The sequence below is a fragment of the Chiloscyllium plagiosum genome, chromosome 37 (genome assembly GCF_004010195.1).
Source record: "Chiloscyllium plagiosum isolate BGI_BamShark_2017 chromosome 37, ASM401019v2, whole genome shotgun sequence".
Taxonomy (NCBI): Eukaryota; Metazoa; Chordata; class Chondrichthyes; order Orectolobiformes; family Hemiscylliidae; genus Chiloscyllium; species Chiloscyllium plagiosum.
In genome coordinates this window covers 6,651,789-6,677,259 of record NC_057746.1, presented here as the reverse complement: position 1 = coordinate 6,677,259, position 25,471 = coordinate 6,651,789, and the positions used below count along the sequence as shown (strand labels likewise).

The window sequence follows — 25,471 nt, the reverse complement described above, 5'->3', positions numbered from 1 at the left end:
ATTCCCCACAATCCCAATCTGATCCCATCATTCCCCCCAATCCCAATCTGACCTTGTCATTCTCCCCCAATCCCAGTTTGATTCCTCTGTGCTTGTGTGATCCGATGCTCTGCCCCCGTTTCCCATGTGACTACCCTGTCCTGGTGTGATGCCCCTATTCCAGTGTAACCATGTAGTGATCGGTTGTGATCCCACATTCAACCAATGGTAGCTCCTTTGTCCTGGTGTGGTTTGGCTTGACCCATTGCCCTGATGTGATCCGCTGTGATCCAAGTCTCCTGCTGTTATCCCTGTTCCACTGTGATCCCCCATCCCGATGTAATCTCCCTGTCCCAGTGTGATCCATTCTGATCCACTTGTCCCTGTGTGACTCCCTCCATCCAAGTGAGATCTATTGTGACTCCCCCGTCCCTGACTGATCCCAGTGGGATCCTTTGTGAGCTCCCCCCCCCCCCCATTCTGCTGTGATCCCTGTCCACCTTGACCCCTCAACCCCGTTGTGATCTCTCTGTCCCAGTGTGATCCCAGTGTCATCCTCTATCCCTGTGTGATGTACAGCATTTAAAAGGTATCTGGATGGTACATGAATACAGAGTTATGGGCAAAGTGCTGGCAAAAGGGATTAGATTAATTTATGATATCTGGTCAGCATGGACGAGTTGGGCCGAAGGGCCTGTTTCCATGCTGTTCGTCTCAATGGCTCTATGATCCGCTGTGATCTTCTGTCCTTGTGTGATTCCCCTGCCCCTGTGTGATCCTCAGTGGTCTCTCTGTAACCGGGGGGGGAATCCGCTGTGATCCAGTCTGGGTGCTGCTGGCTCTCTCTCTCTCTCTCTCGGATCTGAAGTTACTTTCAGTTGCACTTTCGGAGTTGGGGCTGAGGAAGTGAGCTGCAGAGATGGCGCTGATGGAGGTGTGCCGTGTTCAGGACTGGAGCCTGTACGATCTCCCTCTCAGACAGAGCATCCTTGCTCTAACCCAAGGCCGGGAGCTCGCTCTCGGTGCCGGGGATGGACAGTTGGCGGTGCCGCTCGGTCTGGATGTGAGTAATTGTAGCTTGGTGCCTGACTTCCGTTCCTGTCGGTTCCGGGGAGTTCAATGAGGACCCAGTTTCGGTCAAAAATTCCCCGGAGAAAACGATCAGAGAAACAGGGGACAAGCGGGGTAGGGCAGAGTGTGCCAGGCAGACGGGGGCACATTGCTGAGAGAGTGTGTAACATAGCTACAGAACCGGATAGCAGACAGACAGACACTCTGTGTGTGTGTGTGTGTGTGAGAGAGAGGGCAGTGTGTGTGTGTGAGAGAGAGAGGGCAGTGTGTATGTCTGTGTGTGTGAGAGAGAGAGGGCAGTGTGTATGTCTGTGTGTGTGAGAGAGACAGAGAGAGAGAGAGAGAGAGAGAGAGGGACAGAAAAACAGGACACCAGTGTTGGAGAGAGGGAGAGTCACTAACCCTCGTGTCATGACTACCAATCGCGAGAGACTTCAAGTTGACAGTGACCTCCTCCCTCTCCAGAAACACCTGGCTGCAGTTATAAAGGCATACAGATGTTGAGTCGAAGGTCTCCCTCACAAGCTCTCAGGCTGTACCTGCTGGTGGGTTCCTTTGCCTGGCGCCTGACAGTCGCAGATTGAATTGTGAAATACTCCACACAGTCATGTCTGATTTACTCTGCCGGTTTCAGAGTTACTATGATAGTTCAGACCATGACTGCTGAGGTGCAATATTTTAACCCAAGTCTAACACTGAAGCACTTTAAAAGTGGTGACCTTTTGAATCAAAGGGACATTGCCAGGCTTTGTAGTTTTTCTCACTTCATTCAACTGCGTTGAACTTCGTTTCAAATCTCCAAGAGCTATTATGAACACCAATGTAACAGCTTTATGAGTTAAAATTTAACTCCACCCCCATAACACCCCTCTTCCCACCCCATATAAACAGCAAAAAAAAATGGGAATGATGGGGCAGACTGAATGACTGGAAAGGCAGTTCAATGGTCCTTGTCTACAGGGCTCACTGAGATGGTCCTATTCACTTACCATACAGTCATAGAGATGTACAGCACGGAAACAGACCCTTCGGTCCAACCCGTCCATGCCAACCAGATATTCCAAACCCAATCTAGTCCTACCTGCCAGCACCTGGCCCATATCCCTCCAAACCCTTCCTATTCATATAACCATCCAAATGCCTCTTAAATGTTACAATTGTACCAGCCTCCACCACATCCTCTGGCAGCTCATTCCATACCCTTTGTGTGAAAACATTGCCCCTTTGGTCTCTTTTATATCTTTCCCCTCTCACCCTAAACCTATGCCCTCTAGTTCTGGACTCCCTCACCCCAGGAAAGAGACTTTGTCTATTTATCCTATCCATGCCCCTCATAATTTTTTTGTGGTGGAGAAATTGTGGGAGTCTATAATTAAGGATGGGGTAGCTGAACACCTCAATCTTCCTCCCTCTACAAGGATCTCAGTGAGTCCCTCTCTCACTGCACCCACCAGGTCATTGACCTGCAATCTTCTTCCCGACCTCTCCGCCCCCACCCCCTCTCCGGCCTATCACCCTCACCTTAACCTCCTTCCACCTCTCGCATTCCCAACGCCCCTCCTCCAAGTCCCTCCTTCCTACCTTTTATCTTAGCCTGCTTGGCACACCCTCCTCATTCCTGAAGAAGGGCTTTTGACCGAAACGTTGATTCTCCTGCTCCTTGGATGCTGCCTGACCTGCTGTGCTTTTCCAGCAACACATTTTTCAGCTTTGATCTCCAGCATCTGCAGTCCTCACTTTCTCCTAGCCGAACACCTTGACAATTTTCAACTAATCAGGTGGGTTAGACTGACAAATCTCATTAACTTTTTTTGACCAGGTGATTAAGTTAGAAGACAGGGGAATGTTACTGGTAGAGTTCAATGCAAGCAAGTATGAGATTACCCATTTTGGGGGCTGAAAATAGATCAAGGTTCTTTCTAGATAGTATGAAGTAAATTAATGTTGTTTATATGGACTTTCAGAAAACATTTTTTAAATTCCACAGAGGAGACTGTCAACTAAGTTCAAAGCCCACAAACAGACGGGTAATTACTGAGATGGCTGGGAAATTAGTTGAGTGGCAGATAGTAGGGAAACTGAGTAGGTACTCAAATTGGCAGGATGTAACCAGTGGTATGCTATAGGCATCTGTGTTAGGGCCACATTTATTCACATTATTTATTAATGACTTGGATAATGGCATCGAATGTCAACTGTCCACATTTGCTGATGACACAAAGTTAGGTGACAAATGTAGACAATGTAAATGACAGCATAAAGTTTCAAGAGGATATCAAAGTGAAAGGGCAAAACTGCGGCAGGTAGATTTCAATGCAAGCAAGTGTGAGGTTACCCATGCTGTGGGCTGAAAATAGATCAAAGTTCTTTCTAGATAATAGGAGGTTACATATAATGGATATCCAAAGAGATTTGGGTGTTCAGGTGCATCAGTCTTTAAAATGTTATAAACCGGTGTAAAAAATAATCAAGAAAGCTAATGGAACACTAGTTTTTATATTTACAGGACCAGAGTATAAGGATGCAGAAGTTATGCTGCAGTTATAGAAAGCCCTGGTTAAACCACAGTTAGATCTGTGCACCACTCCTTAGGAAGGAGATATAGGCTTTGGTGAGAGTACAACATATGTTTACAATAATGATGTCTGGACTCCAAGGGTTAGATTTGAGAAACTGTATATAATTACTCAAATTAGGCCTTTTAACTCCGGAATTTAGAAGGAGTGATCTGATTGAAGTCTTCAAGATATTGACAGGAGAAGACGGAGTAGATGAAGATAAATTATATCCAATATTAAGGGATTCTGGAACTATGGGCACAGTCTGAGAATTACGGCCAGACCATTCAGGAGAGATGGTAGCGATTTGGAACTCTCTTCCGTCAATGGCAGTGGATGCTGGATCAGTTGTTAATTTTAAATCTGAGACAGACAAAGTTCCATTAAGCAAATATATTAAGGGATATGGGCCAAAGGCAGATATAAGGAGTTAGGCCACACATCAGCCAAAATTTCATTGAGAGACCTACACCTGTTCTTAATTCTGACAACAGTCCTCCAGACCTCCTGATATCAAGCTCACAAGAATAAAAGAACAAAAAAAATCCATGTTGCCTTACAGTTAACTGTCAATCATTTTTAATTGTTGCATTCAATGTGCCAACCAATCAGCACTCTCCTCTCATGCAGTACAGTGCCCACATCCCATGCCAAATAAAAATATCCATCTTCTATGTTTACCTTTTTGCAGCCAGTGAGATTCCTTAAACCATACATTGACGGTGATGATGGGGTTGAGATTAAACTCCATCACGGTACAACCACCCTGGCTTTTAAGTTTCAACATGGAGTGATGGTTGCCGTGGATTCCCGAGCTTCAGCAGGCTCCTACATTGGTAAGTGATCAAACATTGCCACAGCTCTGTGGGAGCACTCTCCACATGGAGTTTAATCATCGTGCCTAGTCCTTTCTCCAGATTGCGAGTGAATCATCCAAATCTGAGGTTTACAAACTGATTGTTCCTGTCAGAGAGTCAGGGACCAATGATGTTGTAAGAATCTTACTTTCACCTTGAAGACTTTGACGCTCTCTATTTCACAAAGTAGGGGAACAAAGAAAGTTCCAAGGCCCAACACAACAATTTTCTTATATATTAATAAAATGTTGGGTTTGTAGGCTGGGCCAGCATTTATTGTCCTTGAGGAGGTGGTGGGTTACTGCAGTCCATTTGGTGCAGGTTGACCTACAATGCTGTTAAAAAGGGAACCCCAGATTTTGACTCAGCAACAGTGAAGGAAAGATGGTATATTTCCAAGTCAGGATGGTGACTGGCTTGGAAGGGAACTTGCAAGTGATGCCATTCCCATGTATCTGCTGTCCTTGTCCTTCCATATGGAAGTGGCCATGTGTTTGGAAGGTTCTGCCGAAGGATTTTTGGTTAATTTCTGCCGCTACTGCGTGTGGTGACGAAGGGAGTGAATGTTTGTGGATGTGGTAGCAACCATGAGAAATGCTTTGTCCTGGATTGTGTCAAGTTCCTTCAGTATTGTTGGAGCTGCACCCATCCAGGCAAGTCGGGGGTATTGCAACACTGCTGACTTGTGCCTTGTAGATGGCAAAACAGGCTGTGGGAAGTCAGGAGGTGAGTCACTCCCCATAGGATTGCTAGCCTCTGACCTGCTCTTGTAACCATTGTATTTATGTGCCAAGTCCAGTTGAGTTTCTCGTCAATGGTAAACCTCATTGCCAGGAGATTGTCATTGCCAGGCTGGTGTATGAAAACAAAGCAGCCAACTCTCGGAAAGATAATCGATTTTAGGCAGAAATCACTCAAACTTGGACGTTCAGGGCACAGTATCAAAACTTGAAGGTAGTATTCAGAAAGGGTGTAGCTGGGCCAGAAAGGATAATCTACCGGAAGAGGATTGTTGAAGTGGGCTGAGCAAATGCAGAGCAAACTAAATTCAATCCAGAAAGTAGGAAGTGATAAATTTTGATGGGAAGCCAAAGCAGAGGTTGTACAGACAAATTGAATGTGAGTTTTGGGAACAGACTTAGTTAATGGACCTGCTTGTATATGGCTTGAAAGAAAGACTAGTTGAGCTTAGGAACATATATTTATAAATAGAAGCATAGAGTATAAACGCCTTGATATTATTCTGAACCGTACCCAAGCTTGGCTCTCTGTGTTAAGCAGGAGATGAAGGGTTTGATGAATGTACAGAAGAGATATACTTGAGATTAATCCAGTTGCATTACTGCACTGTGAAGGTGGAATTGCTCCCATCAGTAAAGTGAAGTTTGAGGAGCTTAGTGTTGGAAAATGAGACTGATTTACCATAGATTCAGAGTAGTCTTTTCTTGATACAGACTCAATGGGCCAAAGGGCCTCTTCTGTGCTGGATGATTCTATGATTCAAGGTGGATAAAATCAGGAGGGACTTGGACTGAGCTCGTAGAGAGAAACTGATTGATAAGAGAGTTGAGAGCCAGCCTTAAGATGAATGGTAACAGAGCCAGAGGTAACATGAAGCAAAGTGTTCAACACAACCAGTGATCAGAGGCTGGAGTACCTGAGTCTCCAGCATCATCTGTGTTCGTTTCAGATTTACAGCATCCACTTCCAGCTTAACTTCATTAGTAAATTAGGAATTCATTTATTCTTTTGCTGTCGTTAAGAGATAAGATTGTTTACAACAAATAGAGCTGTTTTCTGTCAATAACGAAACAGTGTGAACTCTTTTTGTCCTGAATAGCTCAGGCATTTGGTCACCTTGCTGGTTTAATTGGATTGGTACACATTTGTGGAAAGCTTGTGGAATAGTGGGGCTTGATTATAAGCCAACAATCCCAATTGATAATCCATAAACAAATACACAGACATTTGTATATGTGCACATCTCAGGGCATACACATTCAACCACAGACAGCTATCCACACACACACACAATCATAAAGTATGCACACAGACAGGGACACACACACACATAGATGCACAGATGTAAATGCACACATAGCTGTATACTCATATACATGTTCAGACCAAGACAGGTAGATAGCACACAAAGTTACAGAAGTAAGATCATCTGAGGCACAAAGAGTATGATTGAAGTATCTCTATGCTCTTTTATTTAGACACCCAGACGTTCAAGAAGGTGATTGAGATAAACCCCTACCTGCTGGGCACAATGTCGGGCAGTGCTGCAGACTGTGTCTTCTGGGAGAGAATGTTGGCCAAACAGTGCAGGTAATCATCCAGTTCAGAAAAGGCTCTTTGATCCAATTAAGTCTGTCCCAATAAATAACTCCCTGAGTCTACTTGTCCTACATGAGAACATGCTGAGCTGTTCAGTGAATGGGAGATATCACAAAGCAAAATACATGGGATAGGATCATTAGTTTAAACCATTTACAGAACTAGACCCTGATTAAATACTCCAGTACACAAATAATGCCAGATGAATGTCATTCAAACATGTCATCACTTTGTCTCACTGTAATTCTCTGTTTTGCAGGATTTACAAATTACGGAACAAGAAACGTATCTCAGTGTCTGCTGCATCCAAACTGTTGGCTAACATGGTGTCTGAGTATAAAGGCATGGGGCTCTCGATGGGAACCATGATCTGTGGCTGGGATGAGAAGGTGAGTCGCAGCAGGGGGGAAGGGAGGGGAGGATGAAGGATTGAGAAGCTGGAGGCGAAGGGTCAGGAGTGAGGGTTGGGGAATATGAGGGAAGAGATGAGGATCGTGGATGAGGGGATGTGGGAATATTGATGTAGATGGTGATCTGGGATTGAAAGGTTGAAGGTAACTTCCAAGCAGTTCCTGATCAGATGAAGAATTGGTTATTGGTCCACATGTCAGACTATTGGTCCTGTTATTTACAATTTATAATTGTGAAGCAAGTCCAGCAGCTGCTGTGAAACATTAATTAAACAATCTGTCTTTGATTGGAGAGTCAGATGGATATTGAAACAAAACTATGGTAATGTGGTAAAGAGTGCAATGACATAGATGTTGAATCTCTCTGTTAATTGAAAACAGACACTCAGAAAAGCTCACCTCGCCTCTTAATCTGTTAAAAGAGTGAAGGACTGAAAGAGAACTCTTAATTTCCACTATTTAAAGAAAAATAACAATTTATTGTCTTAACAGAACACTATTAACAAACTCAACACTTTTTCCCCTAACTGAACACAATCCTATTGACATGCTGCTCCAATAACACAATTATTAAACATTACATTAATTTAATCTCAATTCCACAAAGTCTCTGTCTTCTCTGCTATCTGCTATCTTCCATCGACTGATCTCACTGCGTCTGCTTCTTTCTTTTTACCATTAATATGTTTTACAGAAAAAGGTACCTTTTTATAGAGGTCTTCAAATTCCTTTGGCAGTAAGTTGTTAGTTGGGCAGTTACCTCTCCAACTCTTTGGCAGTTGCTCTGACTATTTTTCAAAATGCCTGTGTTTTTATATCCCCAACATTGTCCCTTCTCATTGGTCCAATATTGTCGAAACAATAAATTCAAACTCAGTTGGAATTTATTATCCTTGGCACAATTTAAGGTAATTGGTGTAAATTTGAATTGTTGTCAAAACAGCAACCAAGACTCGGGTATCCAATTAACAGCCATTTGTTACATGCATTTTGGAACAGCTTGTCTTCCAGCCATTCTGTTCCAGCAGCTGTGCCTGCAATTTAAGTTTATTTCAGTATTCAGAAAACACTCTCTATTTTAAAATGAGCGTACTTGCTTTTGACTTTGTAACAAGAGTATGAGAGTGGGAATAAAGGATAGAATTGGTATTGACATAATAGCCTGAATGGCTTCTTCCTGCACTGTATCTTTGTATGATTCCATCAGAAACACACCTCAAGTCTCACCTCAGCTTCAACATCAAATGCATTGAATGTCAGGGGAATAAGTTCAATTAATTATAGGATAGAAAATGAATACGATGTGGATTATTCCTGTATGAGGTAGATTCACTAAGCATGCTTGTGAATCTCACACATAGAACAATTAGACGGGACAAACAGTAATGTGTTGCTCTGGGTGTGTGAGCTGGGGGCTGCCGAGTTGTTCAGTGGGACTTGATAGAGGTTAGCAAGTGACAACACAGCACAGAGCTGAGTACCATCTAATTCAGTGTCCAACTAAGGACAACGTGACCAATTGAGCCAATGGATCAGACTGAGGCCATTCTGCCCACTCTACCTTTGGTTCCACTTTTAAAGATTATCTATTACTCCCACTTGCCTGTTCCAGGATAAAACAGGACAAGAATCCCATTCACCACTTCCACCATTCACCAATCCTCAACACAGTGCTCAATAGTAGCCACTTGTACATTGGATATGGGCACAGAAACAGGCCATTTGGCCCACAAGGTTCATACTGGTGTTCATGCATCTTTCGTGCCTCCTCCCACCTTCCCTGATCTAAATCCATCATCAGTTCCAAACCAGTATTCCCTTCATCCTCAGCTTCCTCACTCCTGTTTCCTTATAAACTATCGATAAGGACACCCTTCATCCACTCCCTCTGGGAGTGAGTTCCACAATCTCCCCATTCCCAGGGGAAGAAATATATTCCTGATTGGATTTCTTGGTGACTGTCTCATACCAACGTTCTCACGTTATCTTCCTCCTCAGGAGAAAGAATGTGGAGCAAACTATCATCATCATTTCAAAGACCTCAGAGTAGGCCACTGGTTCAGCCATCTCTCTGTGAGGGAGAAGGGACCCGATCTGTCAGTCCTTTCCTGGTCTGTACACTCCACGTTTCTGGTCTCATCCTTATAAATACCACAGGGACAGGGATTGGCATTGTCACAACCAAGGCCAGAGGAGGGTACGGAGCTCACACCATGGTTGTCAGTGGCTAAGCAGCAACTTGAATATAGCCTGACAGTTTTATCATTCTGTATTCCTTCTCTAGGGCCCAGGTCTTTACTATGTGGGTGATAACGGGATGAGACTCTCTGGCAGCATGTTCTCCACGGGCTCAGGCAGCAGTTACGCATACGGTGTTATGGACAGCGGATATCGATATGACCTGTCGGTGAAGGAGGCCTATGATTTGGCGCAGCGTGCCATCTATCATGCCACCCACCGCGATGCGTACTCTGGAGGCACAGTTAACAGTGAGTGCAATCATCCGGCACTAAATGTGTGGCCGATTACTGTATAATGTGGATCGATGGGAGGTTATTCGCTTTGGTAACAAAAACCTCTGAGGCTCCATGAGGCTCAGATCAGCCCGCATTTGGAATATTGTGTGCAGTTTTGGGCCCCATATCTCAGGAAGGATGTACTGGCCCTGGAGCGTGTTCAGAGGAGGTTCATGATAAGGGTCCCAGGACTGAAAAGCTTAACATATGAGGAAGATTTGAAGACTTAGGGCCTATATTCTATGGAGTTGAGAAGGTTGAGGGGATATCTAATTGAAACATACAGAATACTGAATGGCCTGGACAGAGTGGATGTTGGGAAGATATTTCTATTAGTAGGAGAGACTAGGACCTGAGGGCACAGCCTTCAAGTAAAGGAAAGACCTCTTAGAACGGAGATAGAGAGAAACTTCTTCAGCCAGAGAGTGGGGAATCTATGGGATTCATTGCCACAAGAAGGCTGTGGAGGCCAGGTCATTGAGTAGATTTAAGACAGAGATGGATCGATTCATGAGTATCAAGGGGATCAGGAGTTAAGGGGAGAAAGCAGGAGAATGGCATTGAGAAACATATCAGCCATGACTGAATGGTGGAGCAGACTCAATGGGCTGGATGGCCTAATTTCTGCTCTTATATCTTATAGTCTTAGGGTCTTAAAAGGTGAAAGTGGACTGAGTTGGATGATCAACCGTGATATATAATGAATGTTGGAGCAGGCTGAAAGTGCTGATTGGCCTCCTACTGCTTTTCTTTTTTCAATATCTTTGTACATGGAGCTCCCAAACTACCTCTCACATTGCCAACTGGAAGGAGCTTCATTGCTGCAATTAGGCAGGAGAATAGACACCAGCCTTGGTCCAGAAGGTCAGGGGGCTGAGCAGTGTGCTAACAGGGTACCACAGGCAACAGCTCAAACAGCACGATAAGGACTACAATAAGAGTATGGCAATGCAAAGATATCAGCTCTCAAAGTATGGGGAAAAAGTTTTAAAAGTTATGCACAGATTAAACGACTGGGCAGGAAGATGATGCTGGAGCATGATTTAGGGAGTGGCTCTGATCAGAAGAATATACAATCCGAATATGTTTTACAAGGTGAGTAACATGTAAGGTTCAATGTTGAATGAACTTTGGAGAGTTATTCGGTGTAACAGCTAATGTTTAATGTCCAGTGAAAGCAAACGTAAGGTAGACAGAGAGAAAGGACAAAAATTCAGGTTGGGGATAGTAATGATTGTGGAACACATTGTGGAGTTAGAAGGAGGGGTTATCTTTAACAGTGGTGCAGCAGACTCCATTTGGTTCCCACTAGTGCTGGTATTCTATAGGCTGAACAATAGTGAGAGAGAGAGATCAGGAGGTAAGTCTCAACATAAATCGCACAGCTGATCAAAACATACACAGCAGCTTTTTACATATGTACAGACCGTAAGTTTCTGTTTGTCACTGTTTCCTGCAAGTGAAGTAGAAGGAGCGAAATGTGTTTCTTTCGTGCGGTGCAAGGTTAACATTGTGTCTGTTTTGTTTCACAGTGTATCACATGCGGGAAAATGGCTGGGTCAAAGTGTCTCAGGAAGATGTTGGTGTTCTGCACCACAGGTACACTGCAGAGACCCCGTGAGCTGCTCAAGACTCATTTGAAATCAAATCTCAGTCAAGACCAGCAACTAAAGCGACCATTGGACCAGTAGGCTGTGTGAATGGTTTACAGTTGACTGTTCACTGAAGTAAACTTAAACTTCAGTTTACTGAATAAATAAATACAATCTTACTCCAAACCAATGTGAGTGTACAATTTTTATTGTTGCTTGTCTCATCTGCACATTATTCAGACTGAATGGGTTTAAATCATGGGGGGAGCAGCAGAGTAGTTCCTCAGTGCTCCAGCCAACAGTCATCCCTCAACCAGTATCACATAAACTGCAGTTACCAGGGTAGTATTATCACCTTGTTGTTTGTGGGAGCTTGCTGTGCACATCTTGGAAGCTGTGCTTCCTGCTGGACAATAAGACCTACACTTCAAAATGTCCTACAGTGGCTGTGAAGAGACTGAAGTGGCTGTGAAAAACACTATGCAAATGCAAGGCTTTCTTTCAAATTAATTTTTCAATCAAATACAGTATTAGGTTTAAGATTCCTGTGATGTCTAAATGAACCATAAATTTAAGGGGAAGTAGTGACACAATGCCACTGTTATCAAACTATTAACCCACAGGCCCAGTCTAATGTTCAGTGATATGAGTTGAATTCTGCCAGGGAAGGTGCTGACATTTAAATAAAGCTAACCTAATAGTGACTAATTAACCCACCCAGAGTGAGGGAAATCTGCCATCCTTACCTGGTCTGGCCCACACATGATTCCAGACCTACAGCAATGTGCTTGACTCTTAACTTCCCTTCAAACTTGTTGACCAAGACAGATATGCCAAGGGCAATTAGGGATAAGCAATAAATACTGGCCCAGCCAGCAACACTCATGTCCCCAAAAGCATATAAAAAGAGATATGTGTATTCCACTTACTTGAAGATTTCTGGTGTTAATTTACAGCTGAACTGGTGAGGCAGCAGTGGTTAGCACTGCTGCCTCACAGCGCCAGAGACCCGGGTTCAATTCCCGACTCAGGCGACTGACTGTGTGGAGTTTGCACATTCTCCCCGTGTCTGCGTGGGTTTCCTCCGGGTGCTCTGGTTTCCTCCCACAGTCCAAAGATGTGCAGGTCAGGTGAATTGGCCATGCTAAATTGCCCGTAGTGTTAGGTAAGGGGTAAATGTAGGGGTATGGGTGGGTTGCGCTTCGGCGGGTCGGTGTGGACTTGTTGGGCCGAAGGGCCTGTTTCCACACTGAAAGTAATCTAATCTAATCTAATCTAAAAACTGTCACATACACTGCAGAGTAACCCACTATGTGTCGGGACTGCTGCAGTGTAGAGACTGTGAACATTTTATAACGTCCAGTGACTTGATTCATTTGCAAATGAAGTTCTGGAAAAGAAATTGATCTAAATGTAATAATAATATTTGCTAAGACTAGCCACTTAGAAACCTTTAAGTTTAAATTGTAACAATATTCGGGGGGGGGGGGGGGAACAGGTGGTTACCATTGACCAAAAACTCAACAGACTCACCACATAAACACAGTGGCTACAAACACAGGTCACAAGCAGTAAGTAACTCACTTCCTGACTCCCCAAAGCCTGCCCACCATGTGCAAGGCACAAGTGGAACACCCGCCACTTGCCTGGATGGGTGCAGCTCCAACAACACTCAACAAGCTCAACACCATCCAGGTCAAAGCAGCCTGCTTGATTGAGACCGCATCTGCAAACATCCACTCCCTTAACCACAGATCCTCAGTAGCAGCAGTGTGTACAATCTCCAAGATTAGATTAGATTACTTACAGTGTGGAAACAGGCCCTTCGGCCCAACAAGTCCACACCGACCCTCTGAAAAGCAACCCACCCAGACCCATTCCCCTACGTTTACCCCTTCACCTAACACTACAGGCAATTTAGCATGGCCAATTCACCTGACCTGCATATTTTTGTGACTGAGGGAGGAAACCAGAGCATCCGGAGGAAACCCACGCAGACACGGGGAGAATGTGCAAACTCCACACAGACAGTTAGAAATTACAAATTACCAAAGATTCTCAGACAACACTTTACAAACCATTTCCATCTAGAAGGACAAGGGCAGGTTATACCATCACCTGCAAGTTCCCCTCCACTCACCATCCTGATATGGAAATGTATCGCAGTTCTGAGTTTGATAGTTTAAACAGAGGCTTATTCCAGTATCTTAGGTTAGTGAAAATATCAATAAACATCAGTTAAGAGGATGAGAGGTCTTTCTGTTGTCCAATATTGAGTTATCTCTTAATCAATATTGCAAAAATTGATATCTAACAGGCTGGTCGGTTCCTGACATTACCCTTCAGCACCAATTCACTCAATGTTACATTTTTTTGATTGTCCTGAGGGGGTGAAGGGCGCTATCAGAATGTAAGTCAGTCTTTCTCAGGTGCCACTCACTGACATAGTAAATCAGGCTGATAACAGAGTACCAGAAAGGAGCCTGTGGGTAGGGGGAGCTATTCCGGTTGGGGTGGGAATGTGGAGAAAGGGCAGAGAGACGGAGAAATGAGGAGGGAAAGTAAAAGCAGTTTGACAACGGGGAATTCCAGGGAATGTTTCTCAGCGAGAGGCTGTGTGGAAAATCCCCAAGGAGTTACCAGGGAGTGGGGGCAAGTCAGGCACAGAGGTAGAGAGACAGAGTGTGAAACTGTGGGTAGAGAGAGGGAGAGAGGGAAACATCAGCATTAATCTCCTCGCTCGGTCAGGGAGAGACACTGCAGATCCCAGTGTCAGAGCCCGGTGATATTGACACTCAGGATCTCTCTCTCCCACACACCAGCAGGCACAGCGATCAGACCTTTCTTTTCCCGACAGCGTCCAGTTTGCACAAAATAAGGGGTGGAGCGTTTTCATACAGGACAGTTCAACTCTCTCTCTTCCCTCCCTCAATCTGTCTGTTGCCCTTCTCTCTTTCCCTCTCACTCTGGGCAATCTGGGCTCTGTTGTTTCCCCCTCTCCTCTCCATTCACCCTTTCCCTGAGCCTCAATCTTTGCACCCCATCCCCAGTTCCACCCGGATCGGGTCAGGGTGAATCCACTTGTGCAGAATTTAGAATTGAGGGGTCACTGGTTAAAACTCGGGCGGGAGGGGAGACACCCCATTTAAAACAGAGATGGAGAGAAACAAAAGCAGAAATTGCAGACAATACTCAGTAGATCTGGCAGCATCCATGACTTGCCCAATTTCCCCAGTAATCTGTTTGTCTCTGTTTCAGATCTGCACCATCCTGCAGTTGGCCATTGATCCTGGGGAGAGATCTGTTCTCTCAGAGGGTCATGAGTCTTTACAACTCTCCCCCTGCAAAGGCAAAAGAAATAGAATCTTTCAACCTTGTTTCAGACAAATGTGAGTGGATTCTTGTGAGGGAATTGTTGAAATGCTGTCTCTCTCTCTCTCTCCATTACCCCCTCACTCTGGGATTTCTGCAAAAATGCGAACCCCTTTCCCGGAAGGAGAGGAACCCGTTCTGACTCATATAGACCAATCGGAGTAAAGAGTTTGTTCATGACGTTACCTGTTGCTGGGTCGCGTCTGTGAATTCAGGTTTGGTTCCAGTCGCCGAGCAGAGGGTCAGCTTCTGCAGCCCCCAGTGGACGTGCAGGGAACTCCACGCTGAAGAATGAGGAGAGGACAGAAAGGGCGGAGGACTGAGGTCAATATCCTCTCAGGAAATGTCACTAGTGCTGGTGGTCGTGAGATGTGTGTAGGGCTCAGAGGCAGGGAGAGAGAAAGCACAGGGACAGAGAGACTCTAAAAGCAGTGCAGGAGCAGAAAGTTGTGGGACAAATTCCACCCTCAGTCAAATAGTTAAAAATGAACTATCTTTTATTATTATAAACACGTAGGCAAAAGATTCAAACTTCTAAGGTTACCTCAGAATACAGTAGGATCTGGACCAGATGGCCCAATGGGCTGAGAAGTGGCAGACGGAGTTTAATTCAGATTAATGCAAGATGCTGCATTTTGGGAAAGCAAATCTTAGCAGGACTTATAACTTAATGGTAAGGTCCTAGGCAATGTTGCTGAACAAAGAGGCCTTGGAGCATAGGTTCATAGCTCCTTGAAAGTGGAGTCGCAGGTAGATAGGATAGTGAAGAAGGTATTTGGTATGCTTTCCTTTATTGGTCAGAGTATTGAGTACAGGAGTTGGGAGGTCATGTTGCGGCTGTACAGGACATTGGTTAGCCACTGTTGGAATATTGCATACAATTCTGGTCTCCTTCCTATCGGAAAGATGTTGTGAAACTTGAAAGGGTTCAGAAAAGGTTTACAAGGATGTTGCCAGGGTTGGAGGATTTGAGCTATAGGGAGAGGTCAATAGGCTAGGGCAGTTTTCCTTAGTATGTTGGAGGCTGAGGAGTGACCTTGTAGAGGTTTATAAAATCATGAGAGGCATGATTAGGATAAATAGACAAAGTCTTTTCCCTGGGCTGGGGGAGTCCAGAATTAGAGGGCATAGGTTTAGGGTGAGAAGGGAAAGATATAAAAGAAACCTAAGGGGCAACTTTTTGAATTGTGGAGCAGGCTGATGGGGCTGAATGACCTACTCCTGTCCATACTTCTTATAGTCTTATTACGATCTTACGTTTGCAGTGTGCAAATTAGCTTTCACAACAGTGACTGGCTGACTAAAATACTTTTTGGCTTTGAGACAACGGTGGTCATTGAAACCACTAATTAAATTCAAATCTATTTTATGCTTTGAAATGAACTGCACTGCAAACTGTAGTCTAATATGCCTCAATGTCCAATATTGAGCTGTCATCTTTACTTGTTAATTTTAAAATTATCGCCAACTGGGAAAGTTTGGACAACATAAAATCTAAAAATTCTGGTTCCATAGTATATTTGTACATTTACATGTTAACTATATAATTATGTGAGTGTCTTATAACAGTTTGTCATCTTTCTCCTTCCAACTCCAGTGCTGGTATCCTCTTCATAGAATCCCTACAGTGTGGAGACAGGCTTTTTAGCCACACTGACCCTCCGAGGAGTAACCCACCCAGACTCATTCCCCTACCCTATATGTACCCCTGACCAATGCACCTAACCTACACATCCCTGAACACTATGAACAACACAGCATGGCCAATTCACCTAACCTGCAAATCTTTTGTGACTGTGGGAGGAAAGCAGAGCACCCAGAGGAAACCCACACAGATACAGGGAGAATGTACAATCTCCACATAGCCAGTCGCCCAAGGCTAGAATTGAACCCAGGTCCCTGGTGAGGTGGCAGTGCTAACCACTGAGCCACCATGCCACCCTATACTGACACATTGGCTTTCATTGCTATTTGTCCTTGAACTTACACACATGCAAAAGAAGAAATGGAGGGATCATATTCAGCTGGTGGTACTGAATTAAGTAGAGGAGAAGCCAATAGTGTAATCACTCATTTCACTGAAATACCAAGATATGTTTGCTGTGACTTGAGTTTGTGTATGGTGCATAGTTGGTTTGACCATTCATCACTAGATCTGAGCACCATTCTCGTCTGTCAAAGCTGCAAGTTTTTTTGTGTGTTCAGGCAATAGTGGCTTGGCCAGCATGTATTGATCTGGAAACCAAATGCAGCTTAAAGTTGATCCTAAGATCCCCATAGGCTGTTTTTGTTTTCTTAGCAGGCATCACTTGAAACCACATGCCACTCTGGCCTCCAACAAATGCAGGTAGGTCATGATTTATTTCCCATTAATTTTGAGTTAACAGTTCGGGTGCCTCTTCTTTTCTTTGACATGAACTGTCAAAAATATCTGGTTTGTCTCCTGTCTCGCCCATCAGACTCTGATTATATGTCCCTTCTTGACATTTTTTATGTTGGATCATTTCAACTGTCCCCTCTTCTAGAACTGTCTCCTCCCTATCAAATGTGCCCTACTTTCTCGACCTTCAAACACTCACTTCTTAACCCTTCTATCCTTTAAGGAAAATGATCACTGTTTGTTTTCAAATCCACGAATACGTTGACATCTCCTCAATTCATGCTCATATTTCTTTCAATCTGTGTTTGAATTTCTCTGTTTGGATTTCCCAGATTTTTGTAATACTCCTATCTCGTCTGCAGCACTGACATGGTTGACCATAGATCTTACTCCAGTGATCCTTATTTGCTAACCAACTGAATGAGCATGTCTTTGCTTGGTTACATTATTTCATGTCTCTTCATAACCAAAGAGACTTTTGTAATTACTTCCATTACTGCCTGCACAATCTTGCCTGATAACTTCCCTCCTTTTACTAATCATCTACAAGTTGTCCCTCAGCAGCATTATCTGAAGACATGATGTCAAGTTCCACAAAGTATTTTTAAGTACCATAGAATCCTGTGGGAAGCTAGGGAAGTGATTGCTGGGCCTCTTGCTGAGATATTTGTTTCATTGATAGTCACAGGTGAGGTGCCGGAAGACTGGAGGTTGGCTAATGTGTTACCACTATTTAAGCAGGGTGGTACGGACAAGCCAGGGAACTATAGACTGGTGAGCCTGATGTCAGTGATGGGCAAGTTGTTGGAGGGAATCCTGAGGGATAGGATTTACATGTATTTGGAAAAGGAAGGACTGATTAGGGATAGTCAACATGGCTTTGTGCGTGGGAAATTACGTCTCACGAATTTGATTGAGTTTTTTGAAGAGGTAACAAAGAGGTTTGATGAGGGCAGAATGGTGGGCATAATCTATATGGATTTCAGTAAGGCATTCAATAAGGTTCCCCATGGGAGACTGGTTAGCAAGGTTAGATCTCATGGAATACAGGGAGAACTAGCCATTTAGATACAGAACTAGCTCAAAGGTAGAAGACAGAGGGTGGTGGTATAGGGTTGTTTTTCAGACTGGAGGCCTGTGACCAGGGGAGTGCCACAAGGATCGTTGTTTGTCCCTCTATGTTTTGTCATTTACGTAAATGATTTGGATGCGAGCATAAGCGGTATAGTTAGTAAGTTTTCAGATGACTCCAAAATTGGAGGTGTAGTGGACAGCGAAGAGGGTTACCTCAGATTACAACAGGATCTTGACCAGATGGGCCAGTGGGCTGAGAAGTAGCAGATGGAGTTTAATTCAGATAAATGTGAGGTGCTGCATTTTGGGAAAGCAAATCTTCGCAGGACTTATACACTTAATGGTAAGGTCCTGGGGAGTGTTGCTGAACAAAGAGACCTTGGAGTGCAGGTTCATAACTCCTTGAAAGTGGAGTCGCAGGTCGCTAGGATAGTGAAGGCGGCGTTTGGTATGCTTTCCTTTATTGGTCAGAGCTTTGAATATAGGAGTTGGGAGGACATGTTGTGGCAGTACAGGATGTTGGTGAGGTCACTGTTGGAATATTGCGTACAGTTCTGGTCTCCTTCCTATTGGAAGAATGTTGTGAAACTTATAAATCTTTTCTGAAACCTTTCAAGGACGTTGCCAGGGTTGGAGGATTTGAGCTACAGGGAGAGGCTGAACAGGCTGGGCTGTTTTCTCTGCAGCGTTGGAGGCTGAGGGGTGACCTTATAGAGGTTTACAAAATTATGAGAGGCATGGATAGGATAAATAGACAAACTTTTTCCCCCTGGGGTTGGGGAGTCCAGAACTAGAGGGCATGGGTTTAGGGTGAGAGGGGAAAGATATAAAAGAGACCTAAGGTGCAACGTTTTCATGCAGAGGGTGGTGCGTGTATGGAATGAGTTGCCAGAGGAAGTGGTGGAGGTTGGTACAATTGTAACATTTAAGAGGCACTTGGACGGGTATATGAATAGGAAGGGTTTGGAGGGATATGGGCTGGGTGCTGGCAAATGGGACTAGATTGGGTTGGGATATCTGGTCGGCATGGACAAGTTGGACCGAAGGGTCTGTTTCCATGCAGTACATCTCTATGACTCTACCTAAGAAGCTTCCTAAGAACATAAGAAATAGGAACAAGAGGGGACTATTTTGCCTCACTCACACCTATTCCCAAACCTCAAAATTGCATAAATTAGTCTCCTTTTTCAGTATTTTAAGTGATCTAGCCTCCACAACTCTCTGGAGTAGATAGTCACAGACATTCATGACCCACTGTGAGAAGAAATTCATTTGTATTTCAGTTTAAAATGGGTGGCCCCTATTCTGTATTGATGTTCCCAGGTTTGAGATTCCCCCACTGGTGAAAACAGTATCGCATCATCATCTCCCTTCCCCAACCTCCTCAGCATCATCGTTTCAGGAAGAGCACTCCTCACTCTTCTAGCTTGTTCATGTGTTCTTGAGAAGTCAGTCACTTCATTCCAGTCACAAGACTCAAAAATATCTTTTGAAATTGTCTCCAATGCCAGTCTATCCTTTTTGCAAACAAAATTCAGGGACCAAAACTGTATGCAGTACTCCAGGTGCAGTACAGGTAACCCATTTTTACCCTCTCATTATCCTCATGATCATCGCTCTCGCTTTTCTGCCGAGGCTTTTCCCTCTCTCCCCCTCTGGGTTCAGTCTCTACCTGTCTTTAACACCTCCCCATTCTCCCCATTCCCCCCGCCTCCAATCACTGTCATCACCATCTATCCCACCTATTCCAATTTACTATCACTTCCGAAGAAAGGTCATCCCAGTTCAAAATGTTAATTGTTTCTCCCTTCAAGGATCAGCTGAGTTTTTCGAGCTTCTTGGTGTTTTTATTTCACATTTCCAACATCCGCAGTTATTGGTTTGATTTTAGTGCTTTAATTGAATCTGTTTGAACCTAATTACAAACCCTCACACTGCTCTATGCAACAGTGTGATATCAAAAGCTCAGTTCAATATATACAAAAGCTAAATACAAAACTGCTATCGGGTTAGACAGTGAAATGAAATAGTGTGCTTTTCATGGAGGGGTGATTTGGATTGTGGCTCCATGCCCTCCATTCCAGAGTCTGGTTAAAGCTCAGTCACGCTCTGCTCCCCGTTACGTGACAGTCTCTGTAGCAGGTGGAAATAGCAGCCTTTTCTCTCCATTAATTCCTCGTGCTTTCCCTCCTCCACCACCATCCCTCTCTCAATCACAATGATCTTGTCAGCCTTCTCCACAGTCTTCAGACGGTGGGCAATGACCAGGATGGTTTGTCCCGTGTCCTTCGATAACGCCTGCTGGATCTGGGAGGGGAGTGAGAGAGAGAGAAAATGTGTGTTAAAGCAGGAGCTGAGTCAATGTGACCTCATTTCATCAATGGCCTGGTGATCTGGGATTCTTGTAAGTGTAAATCTCACAGTGCTGCCCATGTCCCCATCACTGTGTCCTCTATCAGACCGCAGAAAACCACCACCATGTCAGTCAGAAATCTAACCAAATCCACACCCTTCCCTTCCAGGGAGAGAGTGGGGGGAGACCTGCCCTCGAGCACCTCCCTGGAGCTGCTTGGCTAAGTGGGAAAATCAAGTCAATAACAGGAAAGTCACAAGTTGATTGGTTGTTGAGCAGTTGCTGTTGGGGACTGTGTTTCAACTCCAATAATTTGTAAAATGCTAATATGTAAATTAGTGCAGGAAAAGTGAGAATGTAAAAGCGTGGGAGAAGGAGGTGATTTGAGAATATGGCAGTTCATTATTAATAGTATGAGTTGAAGGCTAACAAAAGTTAAAGGAAGGAAAAGGGACTAAAGTTGAAGGGAATAAATTGATTTAAGAGTTTCAGGTTAATGCACAGTGGAACAGCTCAGCCAAGTGGAATGCTTATCATGTGACATGTGGGCGTCTGGGGTCACTCCTTCTGACACAGACACATCTGTGTGTAAAAAGTGTCGCTGGATGAATGTCTGCCTGGAAAAATGGTGCAGGAGAGAGGCTGTAGATTCCTGGAACACCAGGACTGCCGCTGGGAATAACTGCACCTCTCCAACCGGACAGTTCCACCTGGGACTGAGTTTCTGGTGGGCACTTTGTTAATGTCACTGTGAGGGTTTTAAACTGAACTTGACATGGCTGTAGGAACCAAGAGAGAAGGGTAGAGAAGACCAGGGTGCCTGAAATTCTAGCTAGCACTGAATAGAGAACAACAAGGTATTTGGTGGATTCAGTATAAGGTGAATGCACGTTGGTAAATGCATCACAGAAGGAATAAGCTTCGGGAGTGACAGTTGCAGATTGCAAAGTGGAATTATAACATTGTGATGGTGATAGAGAAGAAGGGTAAAACTGGGTGCTCAAAATCCTGGAGAATAACGTATTCATGAAACTACAAAAGGCAAACAGATTTTTTTTCAGATAAGGAGAGTATTGCAGTTAGAGTCAGAAGAATAAAGATGTACAGCTCAGAACCAGACCCTTCAGTCCAACTCATCCATGCTTACCAGATACCCTAAATTAATCTAGTCCTATTTGCCTGCATTTGGCATATATCGCTCTAAACCTTTCCTGTTCATATACCCATTCAGATGTCTTTTAAATGCTGTAATTGTACCAGCCTCCAAAACTTCCACCATTCCAAGCTCATTCCATACATGCACCACCCTTTGAAAACGTTGCTTCTTAGGTCCCTTTTAAATCTTTCCCCTCTCACCTTAGACCTCTGCCCTCTTGTTCTGGACTCCCCATCCCAGGGAAAAGACCTTGTCCATTTAACCTATCCATGCCCTCGTGGTTTATAAAACTCTAAGGTCATCCTTCAGCCCCCTACGCTCCAGGGAAAACACCGCCAGCCTATTCTCTTCTATATCTTGCCCCTCTCACCCTAAACCTACGCTCTCTCTGGACTACCCAACGCCGTGGGAAAATAATTTGCTTATTTATCCTATCCATGCCCCTAATAATTTTGTGAACCTGAGGAAGGTCATCTGTCAGCCTCCGATGCTCCAGGGAAAACACCGCCAGCCTATTCAGCCTCTCCCTATAGTTCAGGCCCTCCAACCCTGGCAACGTCCTTGCAAATCTTTTCTGAACTGTTTCAAAGTTTCATAACATCCTTCCAATAGGAGGGAGACCAGAATTGCACACAATATTCCAAAAGTGGCCGAACCAATGTCCTGCACAGCCACAGCATAACCTCCCAACTCCTATACTCAATACTCTGATTAATAAAGGAAAGTATACTGAGGAAATACAGCATTACAGAGGTTTAAAGGTACAGAATCCATCTGGCTTAAGGAATACAAATGTTTAGATACATTGCTCAGTACAGTTTATAGAACAGCAGCAAGTGGGGAGGATGAAGAGGAGCAAATCTGCAGGGAAATGAGAGAGGTGTAAATATCACTGAACAGTTAATGTTAACTAGCTGTATACAGACTGGGATAGTGTGGTGTAAATGGTAGGGAGGGGATAGTCTTCCTAGACTGTATCCAGGAGAGATTCCAGCAGCAATGTGTGTCCAGTCTAACAAGGAAGGAGGCTCTGCAAGAGCAGGCTTCTGGAAGTGAGGCTGGCCAAGTGAAGGAGAAGGAATTAAGGATCAGCGATCATTGTATCAAACGGTTCAAGCCAACGGTGGGAAATGTCATGGGTCACTCCAGAGTAAGAAGAATCAACTGACAGAGAGAGGATTTTAAAGGGACAGGAGCAGAGCTGGACTGATCAAATGGAACAAAAGGTTGGTGGGGAAAAACAGCAGCTGAACAATGGGAAGGGGATGGTCCAGGTACAGTCAAGGTATATTCCCTCCAAAAGGAAAGGTGGGACCATCAAATCGGGAGCTCCCTGGATGGCCAGGAGATAGACACTGCGATAAAGTAGAGAAAGTCTGCTTTTGGCAGGTGTCAGACAGATAATACAACTGAGAGTGAGGAGGAATATTGAAGGGTTGGGTGGGAAGGTGAGAAAATAAGTGAAACAAAGAGAAATTATGGGAGAAGGCTGGCAGCTAACATAAAGGGACAATGCCAAAGTCTCCAATACGGACATGAACAGTAAGAGGTGGTAAACAGGGGAGAGGGCTGATTAGGCATCAAAAAGGGGATATACACATGAAGGTAAGAGGCAACTCAGAGGGGTTCAAGGGATACTTTGCATCTGTCTTTACCTACAATGTAGGTGCTGCCTTGGTCTCAAGACCACATGTCAGGCCATTCAACCCATTGAGTGTGCTCTGCTATTCAATGAGATCATGATTGATTTGATCATCCTCAATATCACGTTCCCGCCTTTTCCCCATCACCCATGATTCCATCACTGTGGAAAAATCGGTCTATCTCAGCCTTGAGACCATGGGGACAGAGGAGTTAGAAGGCTTTTAAATTGGTATGGAGGTGGTACAGGATAAGCTGTTGTTCTTAAACCAATAAAGCACCAGGACTAGTAGAGATATAGAGGAGGTGAAAGTGGAAAATGCTGAGTTACAGACCACAATCTTTCAATCCTCCCAGGAGTTGGAGTGTTCAAGAATTGCCAGAGGGCTGGACAATTGCGAAATGTACAGCCTTGTTCAAAACGGTTGTACAGAAAGGCCAAAATATTGCAGACTAGCCAGGATACCATCGGCAAGAAAACTTTGAGGAAAAAAAAACTATTTGAAAGATTACGAGTACTCACCTGGAAAAATATCAACTGATTTGGAAAAAGCATCATGAATTTATTGAGTGAAAACGTATCCAACAAATTTGGAATTCTTTGAAGAGGTAACAGAATGGTTTGATGAGGGTCATGCTGTCGATGTGGTTTGTAGGGATTCCCAGAGGTGTTTGATACAGTGCTATACAACACACATTTCAGGAAGCTTCTCTCAAATGGTATAAAAGGGACAGTAGTTATAATGTACACTTGTTTCAACTTCAGCTGGAGTATTGTGGACAGTTGTGGGCATCACAGAGGAAATTTGTCAGTGTATTTGAGTGCAAAGCTGAAAAAGAATAGGTCCAGGAATGAGATGCTTCAGTTTTCAGGAGAGATTGGAGAAGATGTGATTGACCTCCCAGGAAAAGAGAACACTAAGAGGAGATGAAACAGAAGATTTCAAAATCCTGAGGTCTCTAAACAGAATGGACAAGAAAGTGGGTTGAGAACCAAAGGGCACAGATTTAAAGTGTTTTGCAGATGAAGTGAGTGCAATGTGAGGGAACGTTTCCACACAGTGAGTAGTTAGCAGATGGAACAGACTGCAGGAAATACAGTGGAGGTAGATTCAGGTGAGATATTCAAAAGAGCATTGAATGATTATATGAATAGATACAATGCACAGGGAAAAGGCTGGAGATTGGACCAAAGTTCATATTTTTAGAATCATTGCAGGCAAAATGGGCTGAATGGACTCCTTTTGAACTATAACAATTCCGTCATTGCGTTAAATCTGTTACACCTGCACAGTGGCTCAGTGGTTAACACCACTGACTCACAGTGCCAGTGACCCAGGTTCGATAACAATCTCGGGCAATAGTCTGTGTGGAGATTCCACATTCTCCCCGTGTCTGCGAGGGTTTCCTCCGTGTGCTCCAGCTTCCTCCCACAGTCCAATAACGTGCCACGCTACATTGCCCATAGGGATGTGTAGGTTAAGTGCATTAGTCATGGGAAATATAGAGTAATTGGGTAGGGGAATGGGTGTGGGATACTCTTTGGAGGGTTGGTGTGAACTGTTGGGCCAAAGGGTCTGTTTACACACTAGGAATTCTGTCTATGTCAATCTACACCCTAACCCTACAATCCTATCTATCTACACCCTAACACAGTGTAATAAAGCTCTGTTACACCAGTAATAACCCTATCAATCTACACCCTAACACAGTGTAATAAAGCTCTGTTACCCCAGTAATAAACCCTATCCATCTACACCCTAACACAGTGTAATAAAGCTCTGTTACCCCAGTAATAACCCCTATCAATCTACACCCTAACACAGTGTAATAACGCTCAGTAATAAGATTTTCTGTGAAACCTGAGGCTGCTAACTCACCGTGTGCTCACTCTCCACATCGAGGGAGCTGGTTGCTTCGTCGAGGATGAGGATTTGAGGTTGCCGGATGAGAGCGCGAGCAATGGCTATTCTCTGTTTCTCTCCACCAGAAAGCTGTCCTCCTGCCTCTCCAACATCTGAACGGGAAAGTGGAATATTTCAGTGATGCTCACATCGTATTGATCCATTTCCCCTTCTCCATACAGTGGGGGCAGCTCAGTGACCTGAGCAGCTTCTCATGTGGCTTCTCTCGGAGATGGAGCTGAGCTCCCCACTGGTGTAGCCCTCCACA

The 25,471-nt window shown here is 44.3% G+C and overlaps 2 protein-coding genes across 2 annotated transcripts in view; one reads left to right on the top strand and one right to left on the bottom strand.

Annotated features, from left to right (window-relative positions):
- The first annotated feature begins 860 nt into the window (after positions 1 to 860).
- psmb8a (proteasome 20S subunit beta 8A) lies at positions 861 to 11,509 on the top strand. Its single transcript, XM_043677897.1, has 6 exons — positions 861 to 1,042; positions 4,300 to 4,444; positions 6,685 to 6,796; positions 7,065 to 7,194; positions 9,500 to 9,704; positions 11,264 to 11,509. Exons 1-6 carry the CDS (start codon positions 899 to 901, stop codon positions 11,350 to 11,352), a joined length of 825 nt encoding a protein of 274 aa, XP_043533832.1. The 5' UTR covers positions 861 to 898; the 3' UTR covers positions 11,353 to 11,509.
- Positions 11,510 to 19,984: 8,475 nt separating this feature from the next.
- The window catches only part of LOC122541209 (ABC-type oligopeptide transporter ABCB9-like), a 32,233-nt gene continuing 26,746 nt past the window's right edge, over positions 19,985 to 25,471 (bottom strand). Inside the window, 2 exon segments of the mRNA XM_043677833.1 lie at positions 19,985 to 20,456; positions 25,180 to 25,316. Coding sequence (XP_043533768.1) covers positions 20,241 to 20,456; positions 25,180 to 25,316 — 353 coding nt within the window. The 3' untranslated portion in view covers positions 19,985 to 20,240.